We start from the raw sequence: 22,887 nt of genomic DNA on the forward strand, positions 1-22,887 counted from the left end.
AGTACAACATAGTGTAATGTAGGTATATGTTAAATATTTCTAGAAAAATATTATATTAGTTTGTACGTAACGTCAGTGCATCCAGTCGGAATACACGAGTTAAGCAAGCAAGACGTGTTTCTATTTTCTCCTTCCCCCGCGACAGTTCAGTGGCGACGAGTATAAAACTGACTTATTAATTTATGAACGTGTGCAATAATTACGCAGTACGATGACTATTGGTAAAATATCGGCGTTTGATGTAAACAAGGACGATTGGCGGTTATATATCGAACGATTGGAGCAGTATTACCTAGTAAACGAGGTGAAAAGTGAGTTATATGTACCGACATTAATTACACTTATGGGGGCAGAGAGTTACGAACTTTTGGTGAATTTGTGCACACCGGTTAAACCCAAAGACAAAACTTTTGCGCAGATTGTCGATGTGATGGAGAAGCATTTACAGCCTAAGCCAAGTGAACTCGCGGAGAGATACAAATTTAGGAAACGGGCCCAGCAAATTGGTGAAAGTATCGCAGAATATGTCGCGATATTAAAGAAGATGACCAAATCGTGTGAATTTGGCAGTTGGCTGGAAGAAAGCCTGCGGGATCAATTGGTATGCGGTATTTGTAGTGAGACGATTCGCCAACGGTTATTCGCCGAACCCAAGCTAGACTTTGCCAGAGCATACAGCTTGGCGATTAGCTTAGAGTCAGCTGAAAAGGATGCGGCGAGCGTGGTTCAAGGTCACGAAAGGGCAAGCGGTGACACGACAAAAGTCGATTGTCATGCGATAGGTGACACAAGATGGCGCCGGAGGGGCGCGGTCGCGGCAGGTGCAACGGGCAGGAAGGAAGAAGCGCACGATGTGAGCGGGTTGGCGCGGGAGGCCGGGCCGCGAGGCGTGCGCGGCAACCGCCAGCACCAGCGAGCGCGCGGCCCAGCGGTGTCAGCGCCAGCAGAGTCGGCTGCGCAACGGAAGTGTGCGGCGTGCGGTGGAGCGCATGCCGCTGCGACGTGCAGGTTCGCACGTTATGTATGTCGCGTTTGCAATGCGAAGGGGCATCTCCAGCGAATGTGTCCGAACTTGTCGAGCCACGGGCAGTATTGGGCGGAGGCATCAGCTGACAGCGACGCAGATAGTGGAAGCGATCTCAGTGCGGAGGTAATAAATATTGATTGTAATCGGTTAGATTTAAGGCAGTGCAAACCCTTTATGATTAGTTTGTTAGTTCACAATAAAGAATTACGCATGGAATGTGATACTGGCAGTGCGATTTCGTGTATTAGTTACGAAATGTATCAGGAATTATTTAGTAGTTTAACTATAAGGAAATGTAACATTATTTTACGTTATTACACGGGTGAATCAATACGCCCGGTTGGTTTTATAACCCCACAAGTTTTATATAACAATAAAGTTAAGCACTTAGAGTTGTATATAGTTAAGAACGGTAAAACTGCTTTACTAGGTAGACAATGGATGATTGAACTAGGTATTGAGGTGCCGACAAAGGTTAAGTCAATCGATGTAAACAAAATATCAGACGTGGATTTCAATTTAGACGTATTCAGTTCCAGATATTGTAATGTGTTTGCGGACGGGCTGGGCCGTTTCACCGGGCCGCCGGTCAACATTTCCGTGCGCCAGGGAGCGCGGCCGGTGTACATGCGCGCGCGCCCACTGGCGTACGCGCTGCGCGAGCCGGTTGAGCGGACCCTGCAGCAGCACGTGCGGGATGGCATCCTCACTCCCGTCGAGCGTTCCGACTGGGCCACACTGATTGTACCAGTGCTCAAAAAGGACGGTAACATCAGAATATGTGCAGATTATAAATTAACCTTAAATAAAGTTTTAGAAATTGACCGTTACCCCCTTCCACGGGTAGAGGACCTGCTAATTCGCTTACACGGGGGAAAAAGGTTTAGTAAAATTGACTTATCACAGGCGTATGCACAATTTACTTTAGATGATTCAAAGCAGTATACAGTTATTAATACACATAAGGGCTTATTCATGTATAATCGTTTAGTGTATGGACTATCATCGAGTCCGGGGGTATTTCAGCGTCGTTTGGAGGAGTTGTTCGCAGATTTACCGCGTGTGGGGGTATTTTTAGATGATATTATTATTACGGGATTTTCGGACGCTGATCATATACAAAATTTACATAAGGTCTTTCAACGTTTGGATAAATTCGGGTTGAAAGTTAAGAAAGAAAAGTGTACTTTTTTTGCGAAATCGGTCACGTACTTAGGATACGTGATTAGTGAGGACGGAATTCATACTTGTCCCAATAAAGTTAAGGCTATTTTAGATGTACAGCCACCCACGAACGTGGCAGAATTACGATCGTTTATAGGTATGATTATGTATTATTCTAAGTTTATTAAAAATTTAAGTACCATACTTGCCCCGTTATATGAATTATTAAAGGCGGAAACCAAATACGTTTGGAGTAAATCATGTCATAGTGCATTTCAAAGGGTTAAGGAAGTGCTGGCGAGTAGTGAAGTGTTGATGCACTACTCGGCCGAGCTGCCACTAGTACTGACTGCGGACGCCAGCAGCGTCGGCGAGGGCGCCGTAATGTCGCAAGTGACGGCGGCCGGCGAGCGGCCCGTCGCATACGCGTCGCGCTCGCTCACGGCCGCGGAATGTAACTATTCACAAATTGATAGGGAGGCGTTGGCTATTATTTACGGAATACGCAAGTACCATCAATACTTGTACGGTAGGAAGTTTAAATTAAGAACGGATCATAAACCTCTTACATATATATTCGGTGATAAAGTGGGTATACCAATTATGTCAACCTCGCGATTACAACGTTGGGCAGTCCTGTTGTCCGGGTATGATTATGAAATAGAATACGTTTCATCCAAGAACAACTGTGCCGATGCTTTATCTCGTTTGCCGTCTAAGTTTTGTAAAGATCACACAATACAAGAAAAAACTTACGTCAATTTTGTTGAAAACTTCCTACCGATAACAAACTGTGATGTGAGTAAGGCTACTTCTAAAGATGTTACACTTAGTAAAATTAAGGTTTACATAGAATCCGGTTGGCCGCATGCTTGTAATAAGGTCGAGCTTAAACCATTTTTTCTTAGGCAGAATGAATTATATATAGAAAATGGTTGTATTATGTGGGGCTATCGGATGATTATACCTGAAGCATTGAGACAGATAGTTTTAAAGCAGCTACACTGTAGCCACTTAGGTATAGTCAAAACAAAAAGTTGGGCTAGAAGTTACGTGTGGTGGCCGCGTATTGACGACGATGTGGAGGTCATGTTCGCAGCTGTGAGACGTGCGCGTTGGAGGCTGACGCACCGCCACGAGCGACGCCTCAACACTGGCCGTATATACCTCAGCCGTGGACACGTCTACACATAGTAGATTTTTTGGGACCATTAAAGGGGAAGACATTTTTGATATTGATCGATTCCTCGTCTAAATGGCTTGAGGTTTTTGAGACACCGCACACCAATGCCACAGCTATTATTAAAATTCTTAGGGCTACCTTTGCCAGATTCGGCCTTCCCGCGGAATTAGTGTCTGATCAGGGACCCCCATTCACTAGCAGAGAATTTACTGAATATAAAATAAACCGTAACGGAATCAAGCAATCTTTTTCACCCGTGTACCACCCTTCGTCGAATGGTGCTGCGGAAAACGCGGTGAAGTTATGTAAGCGTGCTATTAAAAAATCATTTAGGGATAATGTTGATTTAGACGCCGCGTTGCAGACCTTCCTATTAACTTATAGAAATACTATACATAGCACCACAGGTGAAAGTCCTGCAATGTTATTACAGAAACGTAGGTTACATTCACGTTTGGATTTACTGAGGAGCGATCGAGCCTTACAGGATAAAGTACAGCTTACACAGGATAGACAGGCTCAGAACGCGGTTGGTGTAAAGCGTAATTTTGAACAAGGTGATATAGTTTGGGCTAGGGGTTATGGTCCGAAGGACAAATGGATAAAAGGGCAGGTTTATGATAGGGAAGGTTCTCGTAGATATGTTGTGGAGAGTGATAACGGTCAATTTATTACGCGGCATGTTGATCAAATACGTCATCGTAAGTCACATTTGTCTGATGTTATTTGTCCTAGTACAGAGACTGACTCGGTGGTGAATAGGGGTGAAAATGTCATTTCACCGCGCAGGGAGGAGACGGTGGATAGGAGTGGAGATGACTTAAACCAACAACTCAAAGAACGTAGAAATACTATTGAACCTTTAGTTAACGATGGTAACTCTCCTGATAAGTCAGCTCCACCCTGTTCGCCACTTCCAGAAGTGACGGAATTAGCACCGAAGCGAGTTCGCAAACCAGTAGTTCGATATGGTTTTGAGTTTGATTAAATTTCGTTAAGATTAAGTTACTTGTAAGTTTATATTAAATGTGTCCATAACATATAAGTTAGATTTCATGGTGGAGGTGTAATGTAGGTATATGTTAAATATTTCTAGAAAAATATTATATTAGTTTGTACGTAACGTCAGTGCATCCAGTCGGAATACACGAGTTAAGCAAGCAAGACGTGTTTCTATTTTCTCCTTCCCCCGCGACAGTTCACATAGTTTAACATTTTCACCGTACTTATATTAAATGAAATCATAATGAAAATTATACATATTATTATGATCATACTTGCGGAGGTTGAAGATGAATCGGATGCAGTTGTTGAGAAGGCGGTCAAGTTTGTTCAGGAGATCTGCATTCAGGTCGAAGTAACATTCATCACCATAGTCGATCAGTGGAAAGATTAAGGTCAACACAAGCATTGCTTTAGTCGTGGATGGAAGAAAGTTTTTGAGACGATACAGAAACCGCAGTATACCAGTGACCCTCTTGCAAACGTTAGATACTTGAGCTCTCCAGCTCAGAGTTGAATCCAAGTAAAGGCCAAGATCTTTTACAGTAGGAGTCAGTTCTATGCTTGAGCTATTAAATACGACCGATGGTACTAAAACGTGACCTAGCCTACTGATGCTGCGATGACTGCCTACGACTATAGCCTGACATTTGTCAGGGTTAACAGCCAAACCGAACTTCCTAGACCAACACTTAATTTGATCAAGGTCACTGTTTATCATGCCGACAATTGATGATATACAATCCACTGTTCCTTGCGCGTAGAGTTGCAAGTCATTAGCGTACAGATGATACGCACCCTGAAGATTTTCGGTTAGAAGATTGATGAAAATAGAAAACAATAACGGAGAGAAGATGCCGCCTTGTGGGACGCCAGAATCGAGTTCACGCCAGCTCGATGATAAGTCACCGATGTGAACCGACTGTTGGCGTCCTTTAAGATATGAAGAAAACCAATTCAGTGCACCAGAAGATATGTTAAGGTGAGAAAGGATGAAAAGAAGGATATCATGACTGACGGTATTGCAGGCGTTCGAGAAATCAACCAAAGCCACCACGGTGACTTTAGTGTCCTCCATGCCCGCCCTTATATCGCCAGTCACTTTAAGAAGTGCGGATGTAGTGCTGTGACCTGGTCTGAACCCAGATTGAAGTGGATTAAGCAGGTTGTTGTTTAACACAAACTGTGTAAATTGCTTGTGCACACAGGCCTCAAGCACCTTAGACAAGAAAGGGAGAATCGATATGGGGCGGAAGTGTGCCGGACGTAACGGGATAATGTAGGCTTTGCGCCACAGAGGAGGAAAAGAACCGGAGGTAAGGGAGAAATTTATGATATGAGAAATGGCGGGGAGCAGGTGATCCAATACCGTGACGATCATATGACGACTGACGTCGTCAGCGCCAGCTGCATTGGACTTACGAGGGTGGGTCAAAAAGTTCGCGGAATGGGGGGTAAAAAGTAAGAAATATAACACAAAATTATTTTTCGTTCTCAATATAATAAATTTAACCCATTTATGTCCCACTGCTGGGCAAGGGTCTCCTCCCGTAATGAGGGAGGGGTTAGGCCTTGAGTCCATCACGCTAGCCAAGTGCGGGTTGGGGACTTTGCATGCCCTTAATAAATGTTTTAAACAAATTTTTAGGCATGCAAGGTTTCCTCACGATGTTTTCCTTCACCGTTGGAGCATGTGATACGTGGACCACTACTTATAATATATTGAGCCTAACTATGAAAAACGGTAAATATGTGAGTGAAAACTACTTTACCGTGTTCTCGAGTATTCTTATGCATGATCTAGATAGATTTTTATCCGATCGAAATATTTTTTAATATTTTTTTTTCTTTCCCGAAGACCCCTCAAAAACAGGGTGTTTAAAAGCATAACCTGTTACTTGAACCGATGAAAAATTTATGTTTACGGTATTAATTGTTGACGTTTTTGATTAAAATTAAGTCATTTGATGTCAAACTGTAATGGTTTGGCGAGAAACTCATTCATTCGATTTTTTCGTCCACATATTAGCCGGTTGTTTAACAAGATGCGTTAAGACTGACATTGTTTTTAATAGAACTCGACCTGTAGAATCTTGTGGTTTTTCGATATTTCAAACCAGAATTTAGGCAAATTTTTGGTTGTAAATCAATAAAAATTAACCATTCTAAATTTTTCTGAAGGCACTTTGTGCAGTGATAAAGTTTTTATAAAAAATCAAGGAACCGTTTGTTTCGAAATGCTTCGAGCGCGAATAACTCTTTCGGGATTTGGGTCATCTTAAAGCACTCATAAAGTCGACTGGTGTTTATTTTTCGACTCATGCGCCTAGATCCTAGATCCGTGTTCTATCACGATTTGATACATGTATTTTGAAGCAGAACGATAGATTTTTCAAGTATTTATTTGCGCTAATCGGCGCGAGGACCTTGTCTAATTGTTGTAAAAAAAAATGGTTCGTTTAGAAAAAATCTTCTAATGGGAAATGTTGTTACATAATATTTTATATCTAAAAGTGGAAATAATGTTTAGGATTGCGTTATTCTTTTGATGCATCAGGAAACGAAAATCTCTCCGATGCGATCTTCACTCGATGAGTTTAAAACTTAAACTTTACAAATATAATATTCATTATAACTATTCATACATTCACACAACTATGTTCATACTATACAATGTTCTTTCTTCCGAGTGATGTGATCACAATGAGTTTAACACTTAAACTGATGTTACGCAGCGCGCGTCCCTATTTATATTCATAAACATTGTTTCTACAGTAATCTAGAATCAAACCGAATGATCAAGCGCTCCGTGCCGCACCGCGCGAGGTTCGAGAACGCCGCCATCTCGCTCGCGCGTAAGCGACTCACCTATATGTCTATCTCGTTCTTGATCTTTCGGGAACAGTCGGTGCGCTTGATCGAAGGATCGCCGCTGCTTACAATGTTCGCGATTGTTCTTTCGTACTATTATTATCGAGTAGAATTTTCTAATAATAATTTACTTATTTCTACGAACTTCTACAATGTTCTACGTGCGTGAATGAAACGTAATACACTCAGCGGCAGAAAAAGTGGCCCAAGCGCTTATCGTGAATTTGTAAACAAATTAAGTAATATATGAAAGATATATTGTTGTAAGTAGTTGCGAAGTGATCTGTTTAGTGTTATGAAGTGTTGAATTTCAGATTAATTTAAGTGACGGATGACTTTTTCTAACAATGTGTGTTAGAACTGAATTCAGTGTTGATTCGAGAGGTCAGTTGAATTCTGTATTTTGAAATATTGCTGCACGGAAACGATTTTCTTTGTGATTTTTATTGATTATTGGTCTATTTAGATTTTAGAAAAGATTTGAAGATGCCACTTACTGCTGAACAAGTGGCTTAGGTGGTCTTGTTGTCCGATCAGGGCCATTACCATTGAGAGGTGGCTGCATTTTTCAATGTATCGCGTACCACTTTAAGGTCTGCGATTAGGAGGTATCGTGAGACTGGTCTCTACACGCGGCGACTAGGAATTGGACGAACACGATGTACATCCGCAAGAGATGACCGATTTGTTAACCTCAAGGTGCTGAGAAACCGCTTTCTGACAGCGTTTGAGATTCACTAGAGGCTTCAAGCGGCACGCGGAGTCATTCTTAGTGAACGGAACATGAGGCGAAAGATAAAAGACCGTAATTTACAGGCAGGAAGACCAACCCGAGTACCAGAACTCGAGAGACACCATTGAGTTGCGCGATTACGATTTGATCGTAAACATGTGAATTGGCTATCGACCAATGGAGCAAGTTCTTGTTAACCGATGAGTGCTGAGTAGCATTAAGAGCACCAAATGGTCGTGAGAGAGTGTAAAGACGCCATTAAGGACGGTTTTTTCCCAACACAACACGTCAGACGGTCAGTTACAAAGGTAGGTCTGTTATGGTATGGAGAGGTGTATGTTTGGAGGCACGTACGGAGCTTGTCATCGTAGATCAGCGCCTAACAGCAGCCGGGTACATTGAAGAAATCTTCCAAGACCATGTTGTACCACTTATGGATTTCATTGGTCGGGAGGATTAACTCTAATGCAGTTTAATGCGCGCGCTCATAGCGCCCGCGTTGTGGAATCACACCTTGCTGATATCGGGATTCAAAAACTGGCTTAGCCTGCTCACAGTCCAGACATCAACCCCATAGAACATGTCTGGCACATGCTAAAAAACAGTGTATGCGCACTGCCCAACCCACCAGAATCACTTGGTGAGCGAAGAACCGCTCTAGTCAGAGTGTGGGATAAAGTTCTTCAAGAAGTTTTTAAAACATCCTCCAAAGCATGCCAGAATGCATGCAGGTCACCATAAATGCTAGAGGAGGTAACACGCGGTATAAACTAGATTTTTTCCTTGGTGCAGAATTAGGTTTTTGCAAAAACTTTCAGTAAGCGATTTCGACAAAAGCTGTATTTTTTAATTGTTCCCATTTTTGATTAAAAATTACGACTATTTAGTGTAAATTGTAACTAAACTTGTGTATAAACTGTTTAACTAATAGTTATAGCTAAAATAGTAACCATATATTGATATTCTAAAAAGTTTTATCGTAGTTTTGCTTTGGGCCACTTTTTCTGCCGCTGAGTGTATTTTATGCCTAAAAATGATTCCATCGTGCACAACACTAATATAACTGCACTATATAAGCACTAGTATAACTGGAATCACTGTCAGCTGAGAAAAAATCATCACTTTCGACACTGTCGTCGTGTAGCGACATAATAACAATATGAAATGTATAAAAATAATGTAAGTGATACTATAAATATACTTAAACAATAATAATACGTATGTGTGAATGTAAAAGTACAATCTTTACTAATATTATAAAGCTAGTTATGGTAACACCCACACCTTCAGCCTTAGATTAAGTTTAGAATATAGTTTATGCTTAGCCAGCAGAACGCTGACAATTCTTAGAAATAAGATAAGCCGGGCCCAACGGATATGTCTCTCCTGAGGGTCTAACTGTCGTAAACAAGTTAGAATGAAAACAGCCTCCGAATCGGCTACACATGTATTTTTCTGTTTAATTTCTCACTTTAATTTTAGTTAAATTAGTTTTTAAAAAATTGTTTCCCCGCTCCGGAAACAACAGTGGCGCAGCCGGTAGGATTTCACTCAGTTTTCATAGATTTTCCGTAGGAAACTCTAAATCGTCGCGCCGCGTGAATTTCGACGACGAGTGGAATCCGACGAATCAAACAAATAACTCTTGGTACGTAAACTTGAGTAAGAAACAGCCGGAATGGGAGTCGCAGTCGGTTGGTGAGTGAATTTTTTCGCCAATCCTCGTTCCGCTATCCTCCTATATCCTATATTAATATAATTACATTATTTTGAGATCGAAACTCTCTCATTATAACGTGTCCAATTGTTTGTGTTGAAAGTTCCATTGTTCTTATCTCTGTGCTATAAATAGAATATACAGAGTAGTTTAAAAGACAGAGAATACAAATCTTTTCTGTTATAATTATAAAATGTGTTTTAAATGTGTGTTTTTAAAAGTATAAAGTAACGTGTATGAGATTTTACACATATCTATCCACTCCGGCGCCCCCCCTAGAGACGGAGATTTTTAGTATGTTTATACTCTAAGCATCCTGAACCAATTTCTGAAGAAATTTCTTAGGATCCCTCTCACGCACTCTACACTTGCTTTTTTGAGCGGACTATTTATACTTTTTTTCAATTTGATTCACCTGTGTTAATTGTTATATTCTGTGAATTTTGTGATTTTATTCTTATATATGTCGAACCCTACTATCGAAACTGTTCCCACTGTCGAACAAATACCAAAGGAAATTATTTAGTTAATACCTTTATATAATGGGGATAAAAGACTGTAAAATCTTTATTTGAGAAAGTGTCAATACGTCCTTGAGCGATACAAGGGAAGCCATGAACAAAATCTTTACGTATATAACGTGTTAACTAGCCGTTTGCGAGACGCAGCCGCACTTCTATCAGAACGCGAAGATATTGTGACATGGACCACATTTCGGGAATTACTCATCCAACATTTCGGAGACCCACGTAGCGAAGCTTGTATAAATATTGAACTTGAATCTTTAAAAATTAAACCCGGTGAAAGTTATTTAGAATTTTGTAACAGAATCCAAAGTGTCCGATCAGCTCTAATGTCCAAGGTCAACATGATCGACGATACAGATTTGAAACGCGCGAAATCTTTTATCTATAACAATACGGCTCTGAATGTATTCTTGTATAATCTTCCTGAGAATATGTATACAATATACGTATTGTAAGACTTAAGGCACCCGAAACTTTGGAAGCTGCCTTGAGTTTAGTACTTGAGGAAGTTAATTTTTTAGAGCAGTATAATGCCAAAAACCGTACCCAAGGTCAATCTCATAGTTCAGGATCAAGGTTAGTAATGACTCCAGCTGGATATAAACCTTTATTACCCGGTAATATGAGTGCACCAAAATAAAATGCTTCAAGGTCAACCATCTAATGCATCAGCATCACGCTAACAATTTGGCTACGTACCCCAAACACAACAATTCGGGTACGAGGCACGCCAACAGTTTGGATATAAGCCACCTCAACCGTTAAGCCACTGATCGACGGACGAGTAAGACCGCGGTTTTAAATACCGACGAACCTGGCTCGCGGCTCGTTGGTGCTGATCGATTAGCAAGCAAAACAGTCGCAAACATGTCTTGTTCCGAGTCTGAAGCCTTGTGTTATCTCGCCATAGGATATTACGCAGTTATGAAAAAAAAAAGAAAACGCCCTAAAGTTTGGGTTAAAAGTTGGATTGAAAAAAGGCAAGCCGAGTAAAAAATATAGCACGACGACGAGCCGCGAGCCAGGCTCGGCGGTATTTAAAACCGTGGTTTTGCAATGATACACCGGCGAGCTTTACCGACGAGCCATAAAACCGCGGTCTTACTCGTCCGTCGATCAGTGGCTTTAGGCTATAGACCACCTGTGCCGCAAAAGTTTGGCTATAGACCACCACAACCTCAACAGTTTGGCTATAGACTTTCACAACCTCAACCGTTTGGCTATAGGCATCCTCAACCTCAACCATTTGGATATAAACCACCACAACAGTTTGGTTATAAACCCCCTACTAATTTTAATGTTCCTCAACAACAAAAACCGCAATTGCAAAACACAGACGTTTCCATGCGTACAGCACAGCCTTAATCAAATGAGCCACAAGGTTTCAAAGTAAATGAATTATGTACCGAATATTATGAGCCTTATTACGAAGAGTATTACCCTAATTATAACGATGAATATAACTATGACTTAAATTATTATGACGAAACTATTCATTGTGAACAACAAACGGACACTGAAATTCGGGATGAAAATTTTCAGGAAATAGCCTCGAACAGCAAGAAAAAAAAATTAAAATTACCTTATGTTTGCATAGAAGAAATAGACGCGAAAATGATGATAGACACGGGTAGTATGCGCTCTTTTATTAGTCCTAGGAAAGCGTACGAATATTTCAGTGACTATATAAGCAAAGAAAATTTCCACGTAGTCAGTACACGTTCTACTAGTGCCCATGACAAAGTTATTAAAATACCACTTTTACCTACTTTTGTTAGTAACGACTGGCATAAGTTCTTTGTATACGATGTCGCTATAAGATATGACGGACTTATTGGTAATGATCTATTACAACAATTAGGCGCTGTTATTGATCTGAAAGAACAAACCTTACGAACTAATTCTACTAGTATTCCAATTATTAATAATAATTTAAATTATAAAATTAATATACAACCACGTTCAGAACAACGTGTCAAAATACCAGTAGACCAATATTCAGGTGACGCTATTCTTGACTATCATGACTTTCAAAATGGACTACGAATGCCAAGCGCGATAGTAAATTGTGATCACGGATATACATTTACAATCATACAAAATACTTTAAACTGTCCCAGACAATTGACAATTACATGACCTTTTTCAGTGACGCCATACAATAACTCTGAATGTAATATTAATTTTACTGCAAGCGACTCTACCATAGAAATAGACATATTACTCGAGGAAAATTTAAATAAATTAAGACTCGACCGACCACGCTTATGACGAAGAACGTTATAAAATATGTGTACTTTGTAAAGAATACAAAGACATATTTTATTGTGAACAAATTCCTTTGACATTTACAAATCAGGTAAAACATAATATACGTACAAAGAATGAAGACCCCATATACATTAAACCTTACAGACAGGCACCTTTCGTTCAAAATGAAATTAGTAATCAGGTAGAAAAGTTATTACATAACAATGTCATACAAGAATCGCATTCCCCATGGAGTGCTCCAGTTCACCTAGTCCCAAAGAAAAAAGATGCATCTGGCGAAATTAAATACAGAATGGTTATTGACTACAGACGACTGAATGACATTACTATTGACGACAAGTACCCCTTACCCAATATCAACGATCTTTTTGACAAGTTAGGAAAGAGTGTTTACTTTACTACGTTAGATCTAGCAAGTGGGTACCACCAAACAGAAGTAGAAGAGAAGGACAGACAGAAGACTGCTTTTACCACGCAAAATGGTCATTTTGAGTTTCTCAGAATGCCATTTGGACTTAAGACTGCTCCGGCGACTTTCCAACGTACTATGGATAACATACTGCGCGGTTTACAGGGACTGCACTGTATGGTTTATTTAGATGACATCAAAATTTACGCAAATAGCCTTGACGAAATGATAAACAGACTTAAAATTGTATTTGACCGACTTAGAGCCACCAAAATGAAAATTCAGTTAGACAAATCAGAATTCTTGCGCAAAGAAGTACTTTATCTTGGACATACCATTACTAAAGACGGTCTAAGACCCAACAACGACAAAATAGATGCTGTACTCAATTACCCATTACCCAAGACTACAACTGAGATAAAAAGCTTTCTCGGTCTAGGTTACTATCGACGTTTTATAAAAGACTTTGCAAAAATTACTCAACCATTGAACGCCTGCTTAAAGAAACAAAACAAAATTATTATTGACCAAAAATACATAGATGCATTTAATCAATGCAAGGAACTTCTGACACACGCACCACGAACTTCTGACAACGGATGCGTCTAATGTCGCCTTAGGTGCTGTGCTATCGCAAGGACAGATTGGTAGTGACAAGCCCATTGCCTATGCTAGCCGAACTCTCAGTGATACAGAATCACGTTACAGCACTATCGAACGTGAACGACTCGCTATCATTTGGGCAGTGAAACATTTTAGGCCCTACCTATACGCTCGAAAATTTTATATTTACACAGATCATCGCCCCTTAGTTTGGCTTCGATCACTCAAAGACCCTAGCAGTAAACTTACTCGATGGCGATTATGCTTACAGGATTACGATTTCGAATTGATCTACAAGAATGGTAAACAAAATACAAATGCAGATGCTCTCTCCAGAATCAAACTTAATGCGTTATCTTCAGACGACGAAAATCAGTCTATGGCAGTTAATGTTGATGAAAAGGAAGATAATCATTTAAAAGAATACGTTAAAAATGTAGTTGAAGACATAGAAAAGCTAAGTGGAAATAAACCGGAAAGAAAAAGTTCATCAACGATAACGATATCTGATTCTAGTCGAACTGCGTCATGTAGTAGTCCTATAGAATTTTCTAAAAATATTAGAGACAGTAACCAAGATAATAATGATTATCCGATGCGATCAGTATCCAGTTAATCAGACGGAACTATTCATTCAGCTGTAGAATTAGAATCAACTGGAATACCTATATTACATGAAGCAATATAATATGAAGAAAGCATGAAGAAAATATTAATATTTGATTGGGCTTGGTGTCCAAGCCCAATCAAATATTAATATTTTCATGGCTTAAAAATCAGATGCATGCTAACAATTTATCACGCGAAAAACGAAAGATATTAGAAGTTTAAAAATAATCCCGAATTGGTAAAGGAATTCCTAGAAAAATACGTTTAACCAAAACTTAAGTATTCTATTTACTTTGAGTAAGATGAACATCGTAAATTATTTAGCAATACTTAGGTCACTACTTATATTTTGAGCCTTTACGAATCTCATTGATTTAGACATCAATTGGTGTTTTCATCGTAAAGTTTGACCTTTTTGACTACTACTCTCCGAAGAACGTTTTGAAATCTGCGCTGAAAATATTTTCAATATCGTCGATTGAAAATTGTAAGTGTGCGGGAAAATGGCATTCGGATGTTAACATTTTCGTGCAAATATTTTTTACGACTTTCGACGTGACTTAAAGAAACAGTCGTGTTTATATCGACTTATTTAATATTTTGGCGATAAAGTCCGATCCTTTGAAAATCTAAAACGCAAATAAATAGAATTCTATCACGGTTATTTTTCCTTCACCAATGAAATTCCTGAAGGTCGTCCAAGGTCACCAGTAGTGTCCGGAGAAATTGATGCTGTGCGAAAATGAATTATGCATTTTCGTTTCCTGATGCATCAAAAGAATAACGCAATCCTAAACATTATTTCCACTCTTAGATATAAAATATTAGATAACAACATTTCCCATTAAAAGATTTTTTCTAAATGAACCATTTTTTTTTACAACAATTAGATAAGGTCCTTGCGCCGATTAGCGCACATAAATGCTTGAAAAATCTATCGTTTTGCTTCAAAATACATGTATCAAATCGCGATAGAACACGGATCTAGGATCTATGCGCATTAGCCGAAAAATAAACACGAGTCGACTTTATGGGTGCTTTAAGATGAACCAAATCCAGAAAAAGTTATTCGCGCTCGAAGCATTTCGAAACAAACGGTGCCTTGATTTTTTATAAAAACTTTATCACTGCACAAAGTGCCTTCAGAAAAATTAAGAATAACCATTCTTAATTTTTGATTTACAACCAAAAATTTGCCTAAAGTCCGGTTTGAAATATGGAAAAACCACAAAATCCTACAGGTCGAGTTCTATAAAAATAATGTCAGCCTTAACGCATCTCATTAAACAACCGGCTAATATGTGGACGAAAAAATCGAATAATTGAGTTTCTCGCAATACCGTTACAGTTTGACATCAAATGACTTTATTTTAATCAAAAACGTCAACACTAAATACTGTAAACATTAATTTTTCATCGGCTCAAGTAACAGGTTATGCTTTTAAACACCCTGTTTTTGAGGGGTCTTCGGGAAAGAAAAAAAAAATTAAAAAAATATTTCGATCGGATAAAAATCTATCTAGATCATGCATAAGAATACTCGAGAACACGATAAAGTAGTTTTCACTCACATATTTACCGTTTTTCATAGTTAGGCTCAAAATATAAGTAGTGGCCCACGTATAATAATCGATTTATTCAAAAAAGGTACAGTTAATTTCTATGAATGTACGGAAAGGTTTATTTTTATAGAAGACGAGAAAGAACAGAAGGCATTAATTTTGAAACATCATGAAGGAAAGTCTTGCCACCGTGGTATAAAAGAAACGTTAGTTAGATTGCGTAGAAATTATTATTGGGATAGATTGCAGGAAGCCGTAACAGCTGTAATAAATAGTTGTGAAGCATGTCAAAAAACAAAATATGATAGAAAATCTATCAAACCTGTTTTACAACTAACGCAAACCCAGGACGCGCCATTTCAAGAGTTATTTATAGATCTGTTTAGTATTGAAGGTAAAACTTATTTAAGTAACTTAGTAGTAACTTTATCATTGACGCATTCAGTAAATTGGGTCAAGCAATCGAAACTCAGGGAAAATCAACTCCTGAAGTAACGAGAGCACTATGAAATATTTTTCATATTACGGTACTCCACAAAAGATAAGCTCTGATCCCGGTACTGATTTTGTAATGAACTTATTAAAGAATTTTTGAATTTACACAAAATAGAATTTCATATTGGAACACCAAACAATCCTAATTCGATGGGCCTTATCGAGAGGTTCCATTCTACTTTAATTTAAATATACAGATTGGCTAAATATGACCTGTTTTGGCATATAATCATACTATTCATTCTGTTACTGAGCTTACTTCATTCGAAGTTGTTTTCGGGCACACTGACTCAACTAGCCCTTTTGGCATAGAATTAGATAAGCGTTACTTCCAAAAGTTAGTAAAAGATCATGCAAAAAGAATAAAAACTTTATATGAACACTTAGCGGAAAAAATGGTTACTATTAAAGAAAATAATAGAGCTAGGAAAGGTGGTGAAGGCGATGTAAAGTTTAAAGAAGGCGATACTATTTTTGGTAAAGATGTAAATAAGCGTAAAAGTAAGGATAAGCCCCGAACTTATATATTATAATACAAAAGCTAAGGTCACAGGTGAAGCAGAGAGAAACTTTTTGCCCATAAAAATTGAAGATAGAGATACTAAAATTCCTATTAAAAATATAAAACGCCCTCCACAGGTGCGTCGTGTTACTGATGACAGTGACAATGCCGTCGCTGGCCCTTCATCTGCAAACCCTTGAAGGAAATCCAGGAATACTGCCGGTGAAACAAGGCCAAGCATATTTCCAAACCGATCATTGGACTATTGTAAAAGCTATCAGTCTTGAACAGATTTATAAAGATTTACAATATATCTCTACAAACTATCAAAAACTTTGTAATTTAATTGATTGGAATGCATCATATTCACAAGAAATCTTTAGTATAAAATTACATACAGAGTCTATACGCGATATAACCTTGGAAAAGTATCCGTCTGAACGCTTCAAGCGTGGCCTCATTAATCCATTAGGTTCTATTATAAAAATTATAACCGGTAATCTAGACCATGATGATGCTTTACAATATGATAAACTTATTTCAAAACTAAATCACAATGAAATCATTATATCTAAAAAGATAACTCTGGTCTCTAAAATGTTTGATAGCTTTATAAATATCACTGAAACAGTTGAACAGAATACAGTTAATTTTCATAACAGATTGACTAAAATTGAAGTACTAATTAAAGATTTAACTGTCCAACAAAATAATTGGAATTTTCTAACTTATGTAGTTGGGTTATTCAATGTTTTTTATGAGAAGCTTTCGTATTATACCTATTTATTAGATTAAGTGAAATTGAAACTGCACTAGCACTAAGCAGGATATCCATTTTACATCAATCAATTGTAAACTCTTCAGAACTTTTATATCATTTAAAATTAATATCTGAATCTGAGAGTCTAGTATATTGTCCCAATGAATCAAACTTGTTAAAGATAGAAGAGATTATAAATGTCAAAACTTTTATTAAAAATAATCAAATAACATTTATAATGGAGATCCCACTTACTGACTACTTACTGCTACTTATAATTATTATAAAATATATTCCTTACCAATATTCCATGAATCTGATAATAAAACCCTTACTATCTTCCCAAAATACCCCTACCTATTGGCGAAAGAAAGTACATACTTACCAATCGTAATACCGTGCCGATCATTCTCTGCTGGCAGCCGCTTCCTGTGCACTGCAGAAAATCGAATTCCTTACTATGAATTTACCTGTATTGAGCAGCTTATGAATTTTGAAGATGACCTTTCTCGCTGCAAGCAACACCCAATCCAAATTGAAGAGGTCAGGGTCCAGCAAGTTTCCGTTGACAATTGGATTTTGTACAGTAGACTGAGGACTACGCTAACAAAACATTGCAACAATGTGGTTAGCAAGCAGCTCGTATTTGGTACTTACTTTATGACCATTGACGAATCCTGTGAATTGGAGATCCGTGGCATTCACATCCACCATCGCATCCTCGTAGAAACAGAAAGAGTGGAAAGAATTCCAATTATCACCTTACCCCAGTTACGAGCGAACGCGTCTCTATCCAGTACACGTGCACTTAACATGAAAGACGTAAGCTTGGATGAAGTTAAATATATGGCGTACTCATTAAAATATAGTGAAGTGATTGAAAGTGTTTTTGATGAAAATAAAAGAAGCTTCAGTGCGTCTTTAGTGTACGTAACTTTAGGTTTAGTCATATTAAGTATTTTTGTGTTTTCCCTTTATGTGTTTCGGCTCAAATTGTTGAAATATACATGTTATAAGAAAAATTATCGGAACCAATCTCAAATCGATTCTCCCGATAATTTTCCTCTTAAGGTCGGATGAGTTATGGTAACATCCACACCTCAGCCTTAGATTAAGTTTAGAATATAGTTTATGCTTAGCCAGCAGAATGCTGACAATTATTAGAAATAAGATAAGCCGGGCCCAACGGATGTGTCTCTCCTGAGGGTCTAACTGTCGCAAACAATTTAGAATTAAAACAGCCTCCGAATCGGCTACACATGTATTTTTGTATTTAATTTCTCACATTAATTTGAATGAAATTAGTTTTTAAAAACTTGTTTCCCCGCTCCGGAAACAAGAGTACCTAGCTAAAGAGTTTGTTTGTTTGTTTGAACGCGTTAATCTCAGGAACTACTGGTCCGATTTGAAAAAATCTTTCAGTGTTAGATAGCACATTTATCGAGAAAGGCTATAGGCTATATATCATTCCGCTACGACTAAAAGGAGCAGAGTACCAGAAGAAAATGTTACAAAAACGGGGAAAAAAAATATTCTCTCTTATGTGACGCAAGCGAAGTTGCGCGGGTGAGCTAGTACCGTAAAACGGGGTGAATAGAAACGATTTTCAACTTTGTCCTAAAAATTTGTTGCGAATAACTTGTTATTTTTATTGTCGGGTTATTTTATATCATGTTCGGCGACATGAAGAAAGAGCTAAAACCATATTTGTCCAAAAATATGCATAATTTTACGATATTTCCTTAAAAAAATGGTCAATTTCTATTCACCCAGCGATAGGGGTAAATCGAAACGACCAAAGGGATGAATGGAAAACTGTTAGGGCTGCCAAAGACGACTTATCGAACATGCTGAAAAGGGAGGTTGTGTGTTTAAAAATTGAAATAACCGTTGATAATTACACTAACTCAAAAAATAAAACAAGATAACCTAACTCACTTTCATACTATATGCAGTAGATTGCCGTTATAACTTTGATACAATGATAATTGTGAATCTCAGAAGATAAATAACTAATAATTTTTCATTGTTTATGTTAATTTTGTTTACAGTTTTTGACAACCCTATTTATTAATCTCTATTGACCCCTCACTCGTTTCTATTCACCCATTACGCGTTTCTATTAAACCCCACTATGTTTCCATTTACCCCATACTATAGTTCTATTCACCCTTCAAGCGATTCTATTCACCCCGTTTATACAAAAAAATTACTATTTCTGTGATTTAAACATATTTTTAGGTTTAAAAATGTTTTTTCAATTAACAATATTGTATCTTTATAGATTAATATACACCTAAAGAGATAAACACTTCAAACAACTTGTTGAGGGTGTGGACTGTATAATAATAACTCTCTTCGTGGCTTCAGACTTTATTCTTAATGTTCCTTCTTCCGATGTTGAGTGTGCACTAACTTCCGTACAAAAATGCAGGGGTATTTATTCTAAATCCATAACCAATCACAATTTAGTAATAATTTTAAGAATTATTCTAACGACGATTCTCGTCCCTGATTGGTCGACGCGTTGCGATGCAGCGACACGTTTCCTTTTAAGGCCGCGCGTCCTAGCCACGCCACGCCGTCTCGCGCAGAACCATTTCCTTAAAAGGTAACGCGTCGTCGACTGCACGCGTGCATCGGTCGCGCGTCGTTCGACCAATCAGAGACGAGATCGAGATCGGTTATCGCGACCATTTATGGTGACGTTTTGCTCGTCGTTAACAGCTCTCCCCCCGGCGCAGCCCGCGTGGCCTTTTCTACTTCCATAATACGACGAGCTTCCTGACGGGGCGTCGAAAGACTTCGGTCTCGGTCCTTTCTTCGACGATCCCTCTTCCGCCGTCGCCTCCGGGGTGTATTCGGTCGACGATACCGCTGAGCCGGTCTGACTTTCTCCTTTTCATTTCCTCCTGACTTGGTGACATGTTCAGCTTGGCGTGAGCGCTTACTTAGTTGTCGTCTTTCTGTGGGCACAGTAGGCTGACAATGTTCAGGTATGACAGCCAGGTGACAATTGACTTGCTCACTTCTGCGATGGTCCGGTCGTCTCGAAGCATTACCAGAACTCAGACTTCTCTGGATTGCTTTCCCATCGGTGATCGCGCGAGTCTGCCCGCATACTTCTGCTTGAGCTCTTCTTTCGGCGTTTCTATCCAAGCCGAGTGTCTTGTTCTGACTTTGTTCTTCCTCTAGGTCAGTCTAGGTGCATTTTCCTTGTTCCGTGTAAATCTGAAGTTCGGTCACGTAGCACCATCGAGTTGTTCAAGCTCCATCCGCGTAGTGTTGATCCCGTAGTCCTTGTTTCTTGCCTTGTGTTACAGACTTGTTGTGGCGAATCAGACTTTACCACAACGTCGTCGACGTATTTCTTCTTGATTATAGCTCTTGCTCGTGAGAGTCTGCTGTCTGTTTACTCGTCAATCTCTCTTGCTGAAGCGATTGCTCGTTGCCCGGCGTTGCTCGCTCGTGGTTCAGATGCGGTGCCGGGTGCTTCTTTTGAACTCTTCTCTACGAAGTCACGGAGCTGTCTGTTTTCGCCCCGTTCTGTTTCGTAGACGTGCAGTACCTTCTCTGTATTCATCATCAGATGGCGCGGTGCGGTTCCATGCACCACCCATCCCAGTTGCGTCTTGGAGGCGGCAGGTTCGTTTGGGCCTCCCACTCGTAGCTCTCGGGAAACTATATGTTCCCAGTGGTCAGATCCCACAAGGATACCGGGTCTTGCTAGGTGCGTGCGCGTATCTGGTGAGGCGTGGTCATCTTTACCCCATGAATGTGCAGAGTGACCAGCTTACTGTCCTTTTCGCTCTGGTTCATATTTACGCCACGTAGATGTAGAGGTCGTGTCGGTCCTTCGGCACCAATTATCGTAGCGAGGTCTTCATCTACCAGGGTGATGGTGGCTCCTTCGTCCAGGAGTGCGAATGTCTTCACCTCCCCCCGTGGTCCGGCTACGACGACTGGGCACATCTTGAGCAGAACATCTCGCGGTCCGGCTGCAGATCTATGCGCCACTGACATCACGGCTTCTTGTACAGCTGGCTCTGGTTCCGTAGTTGCAGCTTTTTCTCGCGTCTGGTGCAGCGATGCGTGATGTGGGCGACGGCACTGGCTGACGCCGCAGGGCTTCGCATTGCAGTGCCAACGTCGATGTGTACTCTGTGTGCACTTGAAACATATCTTATTCTTGCGGACGAAATCCCAACGCTGATCGGTGGTCCACGCCTCATACTTGGGACACCGAGTCAGCACATGATCTGCTCCGCACGCTGGACAGCCGGGTTTCACTTCGCTGTGGTCGATGACTGTGTATACTGTACTCGCCTTCTTCCTGTGCTCGCTGACGACGGTCTTAAACTCTTTCTTCGATGCGGGTGTTGATCCTACAGATGGCGCGTATGAGAACTTCAACGCCCGATCTGCTTCTCGCATGAGAAAATGGGACAGCAACACGATCTCAGGGTCCGTGGTCTCCTCGTGTTCACTCGCGTAGTCGCACCATCGCGATCGAAGATGAGGGCTAAGCTTCTCCAGTACTTATCGTGTCAGCAGCGGGTTGTACAGATATCCTCGGCGATCTATGTTTTCAAGTACACAGATGGCGTTCTGTACCTTGATCGCGAAGCTGTTGAGTTCTGTAGCGGCTCGCTACATACAGCGACATCTACTGGGACCAGCGCGCAACCAACCACCACGCGCAGTTTGACTGACGTCACAAGTCCTAGATCGCGCTATCGAAGTTTGCATTGCAACTGACTATATATACAAGTTCCCGACTACAACAGTCGGGCAGCCTAGGCCCACCAGGCACGATCACCTCGCCTGGTCGGAGGATCCTCCCTTTGTGTTGGAGGAACATGATCACCTCGTTCCTCCACAGTGGTGACCCCGACGTGATTGGAAGCAGCCTTCACGAAGATCAGACCAGCAGCAGCAAACCTTCTCACCCTCATCACTCCTCACTCCTACAGCAGCAGTCGTACAACTCCAGCCAGCATCTTCGGCCACACCAGGGCACTCCACGAACATGTCGCTCACGCACATGACTGGCATACCCTACGGCCTCAGCGGCATCCAACCTGGGCATCATCGTCATCTGTTGCAGAAAGCTTGTAGACCGGTCCTATTTTGGTCTAACTAGCTTCCTTGTAGGTCCCAGACCGCTCTCAGGTGCAGATCTGGTTCCAGGTCTTCGTCGATCGGCACCAATGCAGCTGTAGTAGGTCAGCTCCACCTCGTTGCAGGTTCCCGGCCGCTCTCCGGTGCAGGCCAAGTTCCAGGTGTTCGACGCTCGGCGCTGATGCAGGTGCAGCAGGTCAGCAGGTCCTCGGCCGCTCTCAGGTGCTCCCGGTGCCGCAGGTCGCGCTCCGCCTCGTCACAGCTCCCGGTGCCGCAGGTCGCGCTCCGCCTCGTCACAGCTCCCGGTGCCGCAGGTCGCGCTCCGCCTCGT

The 22,887-nt window shown here is 40.4% G+C and overlaps 1 protein-coding gene across 1 annotated transcript; it reads left to right on the plus strand.

Annotated features, from left to right (window-relative positions):
* Window positions 1-211: 211 nt before the first annotated feature.
* Window positions 212-4,362, plus strand: LOC142985933 (uncharacterized). Its single transcript, XM_076134174.1, has 5 exons — window positions 212-1,008; window positions 1,567-1,793; window positions 2,244-2,358; window positions 2,473-2,700; window positions 4,110-4,362. The coding sequence occupies exons 1-5, from the start codon at window positions 212-214 to the stop codon at window positions 4,360-4,362; spliced, it is 1,620 nt and encodes a 539-aa protein (XP_075990289.1).
* Window positions 4,363-22,887: the final 18,525 nt, after the last annotated feature.

The sequence above is a fragment of the Anticarsia gemmatalis genome, chromosome W, assembly GCF_050436995.1.
Source record: "Anticarsia gemmatalis isolate Benzon Research Colony breed Stoneville strain chromosome W, ilAntGemm2 primary, whole genome shotgun sequence".
Taxonomy (NCBI): Eukaryota; Metazoa; Arthropoda; class Insecta; order Lepidoptera; family Erebidae; genus Anticarsia; species Anticarsia gemmatalis.